Below are 16545 nucleotides of genomic sequence, written 5' to 3' on the forward strand. Positions count from 1 at the left end.
ATGCAATAAAAATAATCCAGAAAATCATTTTTACATAATTAATTCGTATTTTAACAGTTGAAGTGTACTGTCGACAATAAAAAATATCGACCTCTGTAAAACTTTCAAAATCGGCAGTGTATCAAGTACTTATTTTCCCATTTATTTCTCCACTGTAGATGTGCGTTCTTTAATGTCATGTGGATGAGGGGGCAGCCACTAGCAGTATTTAATTCTTCAGCGCATCCTATAGAATGTATACAGATCTGCAGACTTCCTCTATACAAATATACAGTACCAAGTAAACACATTCGTGGTCAGCGATCAGCCAACACGCAACACATGCACAGTGTCACATCGCGCACACAAACAAGTCAAACTGTTTTCTAACAGATATATTTCACACACTTAAAAGTTGCATCAAACCAAATTAGTTCTGGGATTGCAGGTGACCTAAAACTAAATTGAAACTGAACATCAAATTTGTAATTTATTAATATTAATTTTCATATACACAGTGGGAAAATCATATTACTAAGTGCTATGTAGAAAATGGATTATTTTATCAGCTCTCAGCTCTGGTTACATTAGAGCTGACAAGTAAAATGTCTTGATTAAACGATAATACGATACAATGTATCATGCATGAATAGTAGTCCGAGGGGCGGAGCATGAAACTATCTTTGTTATTCTTACAAGTCATGCTCAGCCCCTAACAAAACAGCAGACAAGCTCCATTCCACATCCACAAAAGTCCAATCTATTTAACGTCACAGGTGATCACAAGTACTATCGATTTAATGTCATTGGTAATCACTATATTACCTCTATACTATATACACAGGAGCTCTTTACATAGTGTAATGTCAATAGTGTTCATTGCATTACCTGTACACTACACATCATATACAGAACTCCCATGTATAATGTCACTGGTGATCTCTGTATTACCTGTACACTGACACTATATATAGAGCTCTTGTGTATAATGGCACTGGTGATCACGGTATTATCTGTACACTGATACCATATACAGAGCTCCTGTGTATATTGTCACTGATGATCACTGTATTACCTGTACACTGGCACTATTTACAGAGCTCGTGTATAATGTCACCGGTGATCTCTGTATTACCTGTACACTGACACTATATATACAGCTCTTGTATACAAGGTCACTGGTGATCACTGTATTACCTGTACACTGACACTTTATACAGAGCTCCTGCGTATAATGGCACTGATGATCACCATATTACCTGTACACGGACACCATATACAGAGCTCCTGTGTATAATATCACTGGTAATCTTTGAATTATCCTTACACTGACACTATATACTGAGCTCATGTCTATAATGTCATCAGTGTTAATATTAGTGCTATTAGTATTGTGGTTTTTATTCATGATCATTACTGTAGTATTATTCGGTCACTATGTGGTGGTAATATGTGGTCTGGTCATGGTGTGGCAGTGTTTGTTCCTTATATGTGGTATTACTGGACTGGAAATTTCAATATGCAATGCCCCCAATCAATAACTATATATATTTACAGCAAGGTAGGACTGTAGTTAAATAATAAAATATAACTTTTAATAAATATTACTAAAAAGAGTCACTAAGGCTCATAAGACAACATGAAACACAACATACATATGTATATGCTGGCAACTAACACCACTGAGCTTCATATGATGCTCCAAAAAACCAGCACGGTGTAAATATACCACCATCTTATTATACAAACTGACACCGTATAGGAGGCATCCTCTCTCACAGAGCCCCTAACTAATACACGTCATAGAAAAAAAAAATAAATAAATAAATAAAAAAAAAATCAAAAGGGGAATATTTTGATTGCTGTATGTAATCAGAACAATCTCACCCAAAGTGAAGGTCGCTTCATAAAGGCGCTGTGGTCCAAGGATCCAAATATGTGAGGTGGCACCTTACGTGTCCTTTCCAAACCTCATTCACATGGATCCAGCCACATGCTAATTCTATCCCTCATTCACGGTTTCTCCCTGTGTCACAGGCATTATCTGACGGGTATGGGGTAGCAGGCTGAGCTGTGATATTTTTCATCATTTTTTCCTTCTTAGTGCTCCCTTTGGAGTTGCTAGGGAACAGCTCTGGACAAAATCAGACTTCTTCCCCCTCTGGCAGCAAACAAGGCCAATCTATTCTTACTTCCCTGCTGAAATTCTTGCCAGGTATACTGCCGTGCTACAGCAGAGGCTCTGCTCTTCCCTGACACTGGCTGCCAAAGCAGCGCCAAGCAATGTGTCTTATTTAAAAGCAGGCTTTTAGATAGGGGTATGTTCTGCCTGATAAATACACAAGAGTAACAAGCTCATTCATTAACAAAACTATGAGAAATCTTATTCCCACGGACGGACATCTTCACCGGATTATAAAGTTGCTCATGCCCAAAATGGGAGAAATGAAAACAGGAAAAAAATAAATTTTTTAATATTTCTATACAAATGTCAGTCGGCAGCAAAACGTACATAATAGGAGTAGAGTAGAGTACATATAGGGGATGGTCACCGCTTCTGGTTTAATGGACTAATGTACAGAGTCCCCATATGAAGCAACCATCCACCCAGCACAATAATCAGGGCAGACAAGGCCATACCTCCTGATTAGCGAGATACAATCTTCGGCATTGCTCCGCAGCTGAACACTGGGAAGGAGATTTACGCACTCGGCAAGTTGAAGCAGCGATTCTTCCACGGATGCCCAGGAGGCTACATGTAAAAGAAGACATGAAAACGAGGTCTGACATATCTGCCAGCTAGAGTGGATAGCCCCGCAAGTACCGTGATCTAGAAGACATTCCCGATCGGATACAGAGATGAGGGACGGCAAGGATCAGGCTTCAGCTAAGATGACGTGGCATGAGAAGCGTCCCCCTATGTGCAGGGGATCACATTAGTAAGAAGACCATTAAAAGGGGTTGCACCAAGTATACAAGTCATCCCTGTTATTAGAATAAGGGATAATTTACCAACTCGCCCGAGGTCCAAATGCTGTGACCTCCACCGATCCTAAGAACAGGGCTGTGCAGAGCCCCGTTCCTACAACTGGCGGGGGTCTCAGCAGTTAGACAACGCATCTCCCCTCTCCTATCAATAGGAGACAACTTTTAAACTTGTTACAACCATTTTAAAACTCTTTAAAGGGGGCCTCCACAATCTTTACTTGCTGATTGCAAAGTGTCCTCCTATTGTGACCCCCAGCGATAAGCTATAACTTTTGGGGGAAGTCAGGCCTTATATTAAAGAAGGGTAGGGTGCATTTGATTTACCACCAGGGCAGGTGATAACTACTAAATTGGTTGACGTTTGGCGCAACTAGAGTACGATGGGCTCCGATGCAAGATTCGGACCAGGGTCCCCTATTCAGATCTATATAAACATATCAGGATGGGGGGCCCTATATACACACACATCCTCTATCGTGGTGTATATGTTCCCCTGCATTGCCGCTTCTTGGTATATATATCCCCCATCCTTGTATATGTCCTTATCCTGGGCCCCATCCTGGTATATATGTTCCCCTGCTTATACCCCTTCATGATAGATAGATATATAGATATATATATATATATCCCCCATTCTGGAATACATGTCTCTTATCTTATCCTGGGCCCCTTTCTGGTATATTCCGTATTTTGCGGATAGAAGATGCACCAGATTAGAAGAAAAAAATGATTTTAATAAAATAGTAGTGCGTCTTATAGTTTGCTTTTAAGGTAGCTTACACAGGGGGAACAGCGGCAGCAGAGTGGGGTCCCAGGAGGAAGGGTCGCTGTTGCAGGAAGCTGGCGGAGGCAGGAGTGAGGCAATGCTGCGGGCCCAGGCTGGTAGGAGGAGATGTTCGATGGAGGCAGGAGTGAGGCGATGCTCCGGGCCCCAGGCTGGTAGGAGCCCCCACGCCGCCATTTTGTGAAAGCCCGAAGCTCCCACAGTTTCCATGGTTTTCAATGCGGTGGGACTTCGGAAAAATGGCTGCCAGAGGCGGCGCACATGAGTACTTGGTACTGAAATCTCGTCTCTTGAGATCTCAATCTGCACATGCGCCGCCTCCGCTAGCTTCCTGCAGCAACAACACTGTGACTCCACTCCACCGCAGTCGGTAAGGTACATTCAGAGTGTAAGACGCAACCCCATTTCCCCCTCAAAGTTTGTATATCCCCTATTCTGGTATATATATCACCCATTCTAGCGCTGTTCTTTAATGCATAGAGAAAAATAAACAATTATACTCATCTTCCCCCCACCCTTTCACCGTTCTCTTCTGTAGCAGAGAGCTGACTTAAGCGTGCAAGCGACGGGAGCGCTTGACGTCACTGCCATGCCCACCTAGTCACGTGCACACTGACGTCACCTGCTGGGCCTCTGATTGGTTAGCAGTGTGTATTGCCATGCACAGACTCAACGGGTCTCTGTGCCACAATACACTTAAGCTAAATGTGCATCTGAGGACGCACATCCAGATGAAGTTTGTGCTGGCTTCAGTGGGTTTTTCACCAGCATGGGCACGGTCCCGACCGCGGTCGCTGCACCCCGGCGTTTGCTGCCAAGACCCCCACTCCTGATTAAGCAGCTCAGACATGCCTGCATACTACCAATCCATTCATGCGAGAGCCAGCCCAGTGCTACACTCCTCTATCTCTGGCAGTCCCATAGAGATTTGCAGGAGCACCACCGCCACTGTATTTAAAACTAGATCTAGCGATTAATAAGCCTAAAAAGCCCTCTACACCCTCACAAACTATTTAAAATTTTGTTAAGCAATGGCATCAAAACAGGCATACGCACCCGGTTCCTCCAGCTTGGCGATATGGATGAGAGCCCTGTTCTTGGTGCTACCAAGTATGGCCTCGAGCCTCTTCAGACACATTGATAGGTGACTTTCTTCAGATACAGGATCCAAAACGTCCTTCAACTTGTCCATATAGAAAGCTGACCCTCGCAAAAGCCAGTTTACAACATTCATTAAGGCCCGGCATAGGCTTAGACATTCTTCTGCTTTACCATGACAGCTGGGAAAGGAAACATCACATCTGTGAGAAATAGCAATAAACAGGTAATAAACTTGTAATTAATTTAATTGATTTTATCCAGCATGGAAAGTTATGAAACTTAGCAAATCATTTTATTTGCGGATTTATCTTCATCCCTTTAAATAAATAGCATGTAAGCGGCTTCCAACCCCCTGCCTTTCCCCAGTCTATTTTCCTGCCTTTATCTGCACTGATAGCAGCACACACTCATTTGGAGTACAGATGATGGCAGTGAAAGGTCAGCTCTTGCCTCCTCCTCTGTGTGTTGTACTTATCAGAACAAGCTCCTGTAGCAGCTTATACCCAGAGTTATTGAGATATAGGTGCTGACCCCTTCACTGCCATCACCTGTACTCCAAATGATTACAGACTGATATCAATGCAGCTGAAGGGCAAGCTGAGGCAAAGCCGGGTATGGAAGCAACTTGTATGCATTTTTATAATAATAAATTCCCTAATAAAATGATTTTCTAAGTTTTATAACTCTTAATGCTGGACAAACTTATATAGAAAAATACTCAAAGAAAAACGCACTACAAAGTTTAGCTGCAAACAAGATGTTATCTAATCATAAAATAATCACCTCTGAAAATTATTCCTTTAAGGAGGACCAGTTACCAAGCTTTTAATGTCAAACTGGACACACGATGTAATCGAGGCTATAGAATGGAATAAAATGTTTTTATGTTTGCTTTTTATTTATTTTTTACTAGCTTAATTTGGCCACCATTGAGTTAATTTTAGAGTTCAAGTGGGTGTTATCAGGGAGTTTTCACTGGGGGAGTGAACTTGTTCTCCCTGTATGATGCTAACCAATGATAAACAGGTAGCAACACTCAAAAGGAAGAACATGCCCCACCATAGCTTAGAGAAGATTTCTCAGTGTGTGATATGTAATGATACAGTTTGGAGCTCCTGCTCTAACCTCCTGCAGGAGTCACTGTGGGAAAGTGGTAGCACAGGAGAGTATAGCTGTGTCATATTACAAACTTATCAGCTCTCTTTTTATAGCAATGTCACCTCTGCTGTACTGCCCCTCCCCCACTCTGCCTGTCCGGAGATATGTCTTTAATTAAACATATCTATTGTGCTCAACTTTCAATCACTCAGCAGTGAAATCAGAGTAGGGTGTCAATACATGGAGTAGTCTAGAACAGGCAGATTACTCCTATATGAGACATAATGACAGCCCTGATCTCACTGGAACGAGTACAAGTTGCCTAACCACAGCAGACAGAAGTGTGATTACTTACACAGCTCCAGACAGGCACTGTAGAGGAAGGTGCTATGAAAGGAAGAGAGCTGATAGAGTTTGTAATGTAACACAGCTAAACTCAGCTGCCCTGCTTCTCCCCCCATACTGACTCATGCAGGAAGCTAGGCCAGGAGATCTGAGCTGTATCATTACATCTCACACACACTGAGAAACCTGCTCTAAGCTATGGTGGGGGAGTGTTCTTTTTCTGCTGTCTTGCTGCCTGCTTGTAATTGGTCAGCATCATACAGAATGAATAACACGCCCCAGTGAAAACTCTCTGATAACACCCACTTGGATCTAACCAAATTTAACTCATTAAGGGCTAAATACTTTCATTGCTAATATCTCTGCAGTGACAGAATTGAACCAAAAAAAAAATAAATACATTTATTTGGCTGTACAGCCACAATTGCATCCGGTGCCCATTTCAACGTGAAAAATGTGCTAAAAGGTTCTCTTTAAAAGGGTTTTCAAGAATTTTAAGAAAACAAGTCACAAGAAGAAAATAGAGTACACTTTGCTGACTGTTTTAGTACACTCAAGCTCTGCCACGTTGGTAATTCCCACCAGTCTCTGATTACTTAAAGCAGCGATAACATGCTGTCAGTAACCATGTGAATGATACAGCAAAAAAAATGGCATTAAAAGAGATGCATGTACAGCAAATGAGATCCTATAGCAGCGATGCTAGCACTGACAACATGTCATGGCTGTAGGGAGTAAGGACAAAGATTTACTCTTCTCTCTTCTTACAGATCACGTCTGCTCAGTTGAGAGCAAAGCACAAGTGTAATAGGGAAGGAATCTCTGTCGGTCAGGTCAAGTGGTCACCCTAACTCCAGGTCTAAGGCAAAATACAAAGTAGCATTACCCCAGATTATCACAGAACATGTCCATGATCTCCAACAGAGACTGGATGCAGAGATCTCTTGAGAAGTCATCAAACTAAGGACAAAATAGAAAGATTAAATAATTACCACATTATAACAAACAATAGTCATCACATCTGTGTATCTCCTATTAGAAAAGACCCCCCTTTTGGTTTTTAAAGGCAGTTGTCCTGTTTTCCAGGGTCCACAAACATCAAATATTGTTAGGTGGCAGTAAGACATCTTCTAGTCCCATATTACTGCACTTTTAGGCTTATTTGTCGCTTTGATGTCAGGTAAGCCCACCTGAGGAGATGTTATTGTGGTGGTAAACCTTCACCCGATAGCCCATAATCCCAAAAGTCTGCTCTATTGAGTAATATGGGAAGACTGGTGTACAACCGCACAACTAGGCAGGTCCGCCGTTCTGGAAGCTGAGCGACAACCACTGTGGGTCAGTAATGGTGGCCATTTTCTGGTGTCACATTTACACGTAAAAGATATGGTCAACTCAAGTACATTTCCTGTGGAAAAATTCTGGAAAGGGAATGTCTCAGGATAGACATCAATATCATGACAACCGGACCACCAACTTTTGCCGTCGGCACTGCTTCACATTTTTAAAAGGCCATGTGATTGGTCTATTAAAGTCAATGGCTGAACATGTGGTCGTCTGGTAAAAGAAGATGGAGCTGTTGACAGAAGTGGTTTTGGGCATTCATGGTGCTCTAATGATCATCGGGGCCCCAATGGTCAGACCATTGCTGATTGCCTATATTGGTGGTCCAATTGATAACACACCAAAAATCAAGCCTTTCAATGAGGACCTGTAACAAAGTCAGAAGTTTTTAGTTATTGCTCTTATTTTATTCCCGCTGCTCTTCTGAATTTAAGGTTTCTGGGCATTTTTGTTTTTAAAGGGACTCTCAGCAGATTTTTTCTATGGAACCTGAGAGCACCATAATGTAGGAGCAGAGACCATGATTACAGAGATGTGTCACTTATTAGGTTGTGTTTTGCTGTTGCAATACAATTAGTGTAATAGCAGGAGAGTATCACTACAGGACAACAACACTCCCAGAACAGATAAGCAGCTCTCCATCACTATACAATGTACACAGAAAGCTGTAGTGTGGGTGGGGTTATACACAGCTCAGGATTCCAAGCTCTGCAGCAGAGAAAACTAGAATTCTTACACAACTGCTGCAAACAGTAAATTAAATGATACATCACTGGAATCAGGGTCTCTGTCTCAATGTCATGCTGCCGTCAGATTACATAGCAAAAACCTTCTAACAGATTCCCTTTAAACCATTTACCCCCGAAGGTGGTTTGCACGTTAACAACCAGGCAAATTTTTACAATTCTGACCAGTGTCACTTTACGAGGTAATAACTCTGGTACGCTTCTACGGATCCCACTGATTCTGAGAAACTTTTTTGTGACATATTATACTTCATGATAGTGGTAAAATTCCGTCAGTATGATTTGCGTTTGTCAAAAAAAAACGGAAAATTGGCAAAATTTTTTAAAATTTCGCAATTTTCCAACTTTGAATTTTCATGCCCTTAAAATCAGAGATATGTCACACAAAATAGTTCATAAGTAACATTTTCCACATGTCTACTTTATATCACCACAATTTTTGAAAATTTTTTTCTTTGTTAGGAAGTTATAGAAGTAGACCAGCGATTTTTCATTTTTACAGCAAAATTTACAAAACCAGTTGTTGTTTTTTTAGGGACCACATCACATTTGAACCAGGGTGGATTGATTTAAATCACGCCGATTTAAATCATGATTTAAATCACGATTTAAATCAAAAGATTTTTTTCTATTTAAATCGGATCGATTTAAATCATGATTTTAATCATGATTTAAATCACTGATTTAAATCAAAAGGTTTTTTTTAATATAAATCACGATTAAAATGAGAAGTGAGAGCAGTGCGCATGTGCGCCCATAGTTACACGGACGAAACTAGGGGCAACGATCTAACGCCAGGGTGAGGGGGGGACCCCAAAGTAAGTAAAAATCTTTTTTGTTTTACTATATGGCAATAGGTAGGTGTTTAAAAGCAGCATGTCTTAATTGTATAAACTATTAATAGCCTCCACATTTTGTTCATACTGCCCCTTTAATTCCACACTTCTAGCTTGGTTTCACTTTTGGTTTAGTTTCTTTTTCCATTCAGTTGACATGCCCAAACTTGTTGGATAGTCAGCATCCTACAGAAACCTCTGGAAGAGCATGGCATTGTGAATGTTACACATATACAGCCTTTATTCTACTGAGTTAAACAACTCAGCTTTATCTCATGATGGAAGAACCTTTGGATGGTAAAATATTTTCCTCAAAAAGCAGTTTATTGAAAAAAATCCGATTTAAATCAAAAAAATCCGATTTAAATCAAAAAAATCCGATTTTTTTGATTTTTTTAAAAAAACATTGATTTTTATCCACCCTGATTTGAACTCACTTTGAGGGTTGTATATGACAGAAAAAGGAGATTTTTGTGTACTCACCGTAAAATCTCTTTCTCTTAGCCTCTAATTGGGGGACACAGGACCATGGGTGTTATGCTGCTGTCCACTAGGAGGCGACACTATGCATAATCTGAAAAAGATTAACCGTGGCTCCTCCTCTGCAGTATACACCCCTGGACGGCGTCAGCCTTCTCCAGTTTTGTGCAAAAGCATTAGGAGGAAAGTAACATGAATAACATAACCATGCCTATAAGAAGGCAACTATGTACGAGCTCAAGAAAGCAATATGCGAACTCAACAGTAACAACGGCCCGTAAAGGGCAACAGGGTGGGAGCTGTGTCCTCCAATTAGAGGCTAAGAGAAAGAGATTTTACGGTGAGTACACAAAAATCTCCTTTACTCTGTCGCCTCATTGGGGGACACAGGACCATGGGACGTCCCAAAGCAGTCCCTGGGTGGGAAGCAATGGATGAATATTGTGCAGACAGGCCCCTAAACTTGGGGCACCACCGCCTGCAGAACCCATCTACCCAGGCTCGCGTCCGCTGAGGACTGGGTATGAACTCTGTAATGTTTAGTAAACGTGTGTAGGCTAGTCCAAGTGGCCGCCTTACACACTTGTTGTGCCGAATGGCCCAGGAGGCCCCTACCGCCCGTGTAGAGTGTGCCGTAATACAGTCTGGAAGAGGAGAATTCTTAAGGCGGTAGGCCTCTTGTATGGTGGATTTGATCCACCTGGCAAGGGTAGCTTTGGAAGCTGGCAGACCCTTGCGGCCGCCTTCCGGAAGAAGGAAAAGAGAATCAGACTTCCGGAAGGACGCAGTCCTAGACACATATATACGCAATGCCATGACAAGGTCAAACGTATGCAGAGCCTTCTCCACTCTATGAACTGAAACCGGACAAAGGGAAGACAGAGAAATCTCCTCACTGAGGTGGAAGTTGGACACAACCTTCGGAAGGAAGGATGGGACCAAACGGAGGACTACCTTGTCCTGGTGAAAAGCCAGAAAGGGCCGTTTGCAGGAGAGTGCCGTCAATTCAGACACCCTGCGTAGCGAGGTGATTGCCACCAGGAAAACCACCTTCTGGGATAGAAGATGGAGCGGGATCTCCTTAAGGGGTTCGAAGGGTGGTTCCTGCAATGCTGTCAGGACCAGTTTGAGGTCCCACGTTTCTAGTGGTTATCTGTAGGGGGGAACCAATCGGGAAACCCCCTGAAGAAATGTCCTTACTTGCGGCTTGGTAGCAATGCGCCTTTCAAAAAGCACTGAGAGGGCAGACACCTGGCTCTTATGCGAGCCCAGGGACAGCCTGGCCTCCAGACCCGATTGGAGAAAACCAAGTAGTTTGGGGAGGGAATAAGGGAATGGGGTCTGGCCACGAGATTCGCACCAGGTAGGTAAAGAAAGCTTTCCAGGTACGGTAATAAATCTTGGCAGTGGCTGGCTTCCGTGCCCTGATCATGGTCCTAATGACATCCGGCGAGAGCCCTGCCTGGGTTAGAACCCAGGTTTCAAGGGCCACGCCGTCAAATTGAGGGCCCATGAGTTCTGGTGGTAGTACAGGCCTTGTGATAGAAGATCCGGGCGGTCGGGGAGGTGCCAGGGGGCGTCTGCTGTAAGTTGTACGATGTCGGCATACCATGTACGTCTGGGCCAGTCCGGTGAGATTAGGATGGTTGGAACTCCCTCTTGCTTGATCTTCCTCACCACTCTGGATATCAGGGGGGAGAGGTGGAAAAATGTACAGAAGCTGGAACTGGGTCCAGTCCTGAACCAGAGCGTCTGCTCCGAGCGACCGCGGATCGTGTGTTCTGCCCATGAAGTTGGAGACCTTGGCATTGAAGTGGGATGCCATTAGGTCCACATCCGGGGTCCCCCAGCGATGGCAGATCTGGCGAAAAATTTCAGGATGGAGAGACCACTCTCCCGAGTCTATTCCTTGTCGGCTGAGGAAGTCTGCTTCCCAGTTGTCCACACCCGGAATGTAGACCGCCGAGAGAACCGACCCTGTGTCCTCCCGCCCAGTGGAGGATGTGTGACACTTCTCGCATCGCCTGGGTACTGCGGGTCCCCCCTTGGTGATTCACATATGCCACAGCCGTGGCATTGTCCAACTGTATTCTGATGTGAGAGGCTGCCAGTAAGTGATGGAAGGCCCTCAATGCCAGGAGGATGGCACCAATTTCCAGGATGTTGATGGGCATGGTCGCTTCCACTGGTGACCACTTGCCCTGTGCCCTGTGGTGTAGGTGCCCCGAACCCCAACCCGTCAGGCTCACATCGGTGGTCAGAACCTTCCATTGACCTGTGAGAAAGGATTTCCCCTTTGCTAGCGAGGTTGGCTTGAGCCACCATTGCAGGGAACTCCTGGTTGACGACGTTAGCGGGAACTCCCTGTCGAGAGAGAAAGGGTTCTTGTCCCAGGACTTGAGGATGGCTAGTTGGAGAGGCCTGAGGTGAAACTGGGCAAATGGGACCGCTTCTATTGCTGCCCCCATCCTGCCGAGGACTCTCATGGCAAACCAGAGAGATCGAGGGGGTTTGCGGAGGAGGGTGCGAACTTCTAGGCGGAGAGCCAGTGGCTTGTCCTTGGAAAGGAGCACTAGACCCCTGGAGGTGTTGAATTGCATTCCCAGGAAGGTCAGAGACTGGCTCGGGGTTGGTGATGGCTTTTGTAGGTTGACTAACCAGCCCATGCGACTCACAGTGTCGATTGTGACCGAGACGCTGAGCTCGCAGTCCTTGAAGGTGGGAGCCTTGATGAGTAGATCGTCCAGGTATGGAACGACTACTATGCCTCTGGAGTGCAGGATGTCCATGGTGGCTGCCCTGACTTTGGTGAACGCTTTTGGAGCCGTGGCGACTCCGAACGGGAGAGCCACGAACTGGTAGTGGTCCTGGTCGATTGCGAACCTGAGAAATCTCTGATGGGCGGGTGCAATAGGTATATGCAGGTATGCGTCTTGTATGTCTATGGAGGAGAGATATTCTCCCTTCTCCATGGATGCAATGATGGACCGAAGGGACTCCATGCGGAATTGACGGGCCCGTACATATTTGTTAAGCTGTTTTAGGTCCAGTATGGGCCGTACGCTGCCTCCTTTCTTGGGAACTACGAATAGATTGGAGTAGAACCCTCGGAAGCGCTCGGCCGTGGGGACCGGTACTATGACTCCTGCTTGAAAAAGCGAGGAGACCGCTTGGTGGAAGGCACGAGTCTTGGCTGATGGTTTTGGGGGGACAGAGAGGAAGAATCGGTCCGGTGGGTTGGAGGTGAACTCTATCTTGTATCCAGAAGACACTAGTTCCCTGACCCACCTGTCTTCTGTAATAGGCAGCCAGACTTGATGAAAGAGCAAAAGTCGTCTGCCTACGGGTGTGGTGTCTTCCGGGGTCCGTGAGTCATGATGAGGAGAAAGTCTGAGATTTTCCTCCTCTGGGCTTAGACTGGCCTGCTTTTGACTGCCAGGTCTTGTCCGACCTTTGCGTTGAACGTGAGTTGTCCCTGCGTGGGGAATAGTTACGATCTTGTGCTGGACGCGAGACGGACCAGCCCGAGGAGTTCCGAAAGGATCGGAATCGAGTTTGTTTACGCTTCTTGTAAGTGCGTTTAGGTTTCAGTTAGGGAAGAGAGGTACTCTTACCCCCGGTGGCGTTGGATATCATCGTGTCCAACTGTTCACCGAAAAGTCGCCCACTGAGGTAGGGGAGGTGCGTGAGGGACTTCTTTGAGGCTGCGTCCGCTTTCCATTCCCGCAGCCAGGGGATACGCCGAATTGTGATGGCTTTTGATGCTATCCCCGCTACACCCCTTGCTGAATCCAGAGCTGCATGAAGCATGTAATCTGCTACAACTACTATTTGAACCACTTGGTCCGACAGCTCAGGAGCGGATGCTTGGAGGCCAGCTTGTAAATTTTTGGCCCAGGCCAGAATGGCCTTGCCAGCCCAAACTGAAGCGAACGCGGGAGCCAGGGATGCCCCTGCAGCCTCGAATATTGAACGAGCCATGCGTTCTACCTGCCGGTCTGCTGCTTCCCTGAGGGTTGAGCTATCTGGCAATGAAAGGAGGGTCTGTGCTGCTAGCCTAGAGACTGGGGGGTCCACTTCGGGTGGATCTGTCCATTCCTTGGTGTCCTTCTGTGGGAAGGGGTACCTTGTCTCCAGATATTTGCGATTAGCGAATTTTTTCTCAGGCTGTGAGAGCTGCTTTTTAAGGATCGCCTTAAACTCTGGGTGGTTGGAGAAAACCTTAAGCGGCTTCAGAGCTCCTTCAAAGGAAATCTTGTGTTCTGGGGCCTCTGGTGGCGGATCAGAAATGTCCAGCACCCGATGGATGGAAGAGATTATGTCCTCAACTAGCGCTGTATTGAAAGGGGGGATTGGGATCAGGGACCCCTCCGTTTCCTTGTCTGAGTCGGAGTCACAGATGCCTTCCGAATCCTGTGTATCACTGAGGCGTCCCCTGCTGGGTGAGCTGGGGCGGAGGCCTTCTCTGGTCGGGGATTGCAGAGATCTGCATTGTCTGCCCCTGGAAGGGGACGGTCTGGATGACCTGGAACTACGGTGTCTCTCCCTAGAAGGGGAGGCCGTGTGCTATGGGATGATGCAGATTGACTTGACCTATGGGTCCACTTGCATCCTGACCTAGACGTGGATGTGCCAGGGTCGTCCTGTCCCTGAGTCAAGCTCTCCCTTTGCTGGGTAGCGGTCATAGCCGAGGCATGACTCTGCAGAGCCTGAAGCAATGTGGAGGTTAGGTTATCTAAAGACTGCGTCATAGATTGCGACATCTGAGTGACCCATTCCGGCGTGGCATTAGGCACCGAAGCATTGGCAGGGGCTCCTTGAGGCTCTGACACAGTAGTTTGGATGCAGTCTTGGCAGTGTGGGTACGTGCTGCCACTGGGGAGAGCGGTCCTGCAGGCTGTGCAGAATGCATAATAGCAGTCCTGCCTGGTTCTCTTGGACCTTGAGCCCAGCATAGTGCACAGAGTGCCGAAGGGCTGGCTATGCAGAGGACCCTACAGGTGTGCAGAGGACCCCCTGTCTTATAGGAATATGGATTCATAGCCGAGTAAAAAACCCAGCTGTGATCTTATCCCACCAGTTTGCCCCTAGGTCCAGCGCCGAAGATCCACAGTCCTGTGCCCCCGGAGACTGGCTGGCCTGGTCCTGCTGACCGGGAGATGCAGGGTTAATTCTTGTCCTGCAGCAAAAATGGCCGCCGAGAAGAAGAGGAAGGGGGAGAAGGGCGGCAGAGCTGTGTAAAAAACGCGCCCTTTCTGTCTCAATCCGCCCCCTCTATGACACTGTAGAGTGTCATATTTGTCATCTGGGGGGCAGGCCGGGGGGCGGAGAGGAGGCGGCGGCTTCAGCTAGGCTGAAGCCGTGGCTTTAATTAGATGCCTGATGCCCAGAAAGGCTCCAGGCCGGCGCAGAAATCCGGGAGGGGGTCGGATCTGAACCGGACCCATCTGGATTTAAAGGCAGGATAGCGGTGGGGCTACAAGCGAATGGGGGGGGCGGGGCTGTGAGGGGTCCCCCCTGAGGCACTATAGAGCTGGTGCTGCTGAAGAGACAGGGGCGCAGGGAGCTCTGTGTCTGTATGTGCCATGCCTGCCTGCACTCCCCCCGGCCCCGACAGGAGCCTGCAGCTGGGCTGGGTCCCTGGATGCAGCCGCAGTGTGCTGGCTCATGCTGGGAGCTGCAGAGGGCTGCCTGTACAGGCCCTACCTGAGGCGTCTCAATCTAATGCCCCCAGAGGGGGATTAGGGAGGGTGCTGCTATCACCATCAGGGGGCTTTATCCTCGCCTCGACCTCAACTGTTATGACCTGGTGGTTACGGAGCGGTACTGAGATGACCTGGTGGGTAAAACCAATCATGGACAAGCTCAGAGGAGGTAGCAGCTCCACAGACAGTAATCACTGAAATGACCTAGTGAATACGGAGCAGCACTGAAATGACCTGGTGGGTAAAACAAATAATGTACTAGCTCTGAGGAGGTGGTAGCTTTACTGACCGCAATCCCTACTCCTAACACCAACACTAGAAATAGCCGTGGAGCGTACCTAACTCTGCCTAGACGCCTCTTCACAGCCTAAGAACTAGCTACCCCTGAAGATGGAAACGGAAAACTATCTCGCCTCAGAGAAACCCCCAAAGGAAGATAGCCCCCCCCCACAAATATTGACGGTGAGTGGAGAGGGAAATGACAAACTCAGAAATGAAACTAGATTTTAGCAAAGGAGGCCAATACTATCTAAATAGACAGAGATAGAAAAGGCTACTGTGCGGTCAGTATAAAAACTAAATGTCCACGCAGAGTTAACAAAAATAACCTCCACACCGACTCACGGTGTGAAGGGGCAAATCTGCGACCCCAGAGCTTCCAACTAGCCGGAATATTTCATAATGACAAGCTGGACAAAAGAGACATGACTTAAACTGAACAGAAGGTCATAAGCAGGGAAACACCCAAAAACTAGCAGAACTTATCTTAAGCTGAAAATGGACTGGCCAACAGAGAACTTCCAGGAAAGGACTGAATCCACAGGAGAAACATTGACAGCTGGCATCCACTACAGCCAAAAGCCCAGTTAAATAACAAGGCCAGAGAACCGATTAGTGAAAGCAGCTGCTAAGTTCCACTTGAAACCACCAGAGGGAGCCCAAGAGCAGAACTCCCAAAAACACCATTCGCAACCACAGGATGGAGCCCAAGAACGGAATTCACAACACTCAACCCAGAAACCAAAAGGAATTGGGGAAGAAGGGGGGGGGGGGTCTCGACTTCGAACCAGCACCCGAGGGACTGGGGAAGGAGCAACATGGGGAATAGACATCTCGACTTTAACCGGGCACCCCGTAAT

The 16545-nt window shown here is 46.3% G+C and overlaps 1 protein-coding gene across 3 annotated transcripts in view; it reads right to left on the reverse strand.

The window, feature by feature from the left end:
• Positions 1-16545, reverse strand: part of MED24 (mediator complex subunit 24) — a 77803-nt gene that overhangs the window by 41975 nt on the left and 19283 nt on the right. For all 3 annotated transcript variants that reach the window (XM_077252373.1, XM_077252374.1, XM_077252372.1), the window contains exons 5-7: positions 7182-7255; positions 4808-5031; positions 2620-2731 (exon numbers count right to left, since the gene is read on the reverse strand). In XM_077252373.1, coding sequence (XP_077108488.1) covers positions 2620-2731; positions 4808-5031; positions 7182-7255 — 410 coding nt within the window. The remainder of the gene's footprint in view (positions 1-2619; positions 2732-4807; positions 5032-7181; positions 7256-16545) is intronic.

This window comes from Ranitomeya variabilis, chromosome 4 (assembly GCF_051348905.1).
Source record: "Ranitomeya variabilis isolate aRanVar5 chromosome 4, aRanVar5.hap1, whole genome shotgun sequence".
NCBI lineage: Eukaryota > Metazoa > Chordata > Amphibia > Anura > Dendrobatidae > Ranitomeya > Ranitomeya variabilis.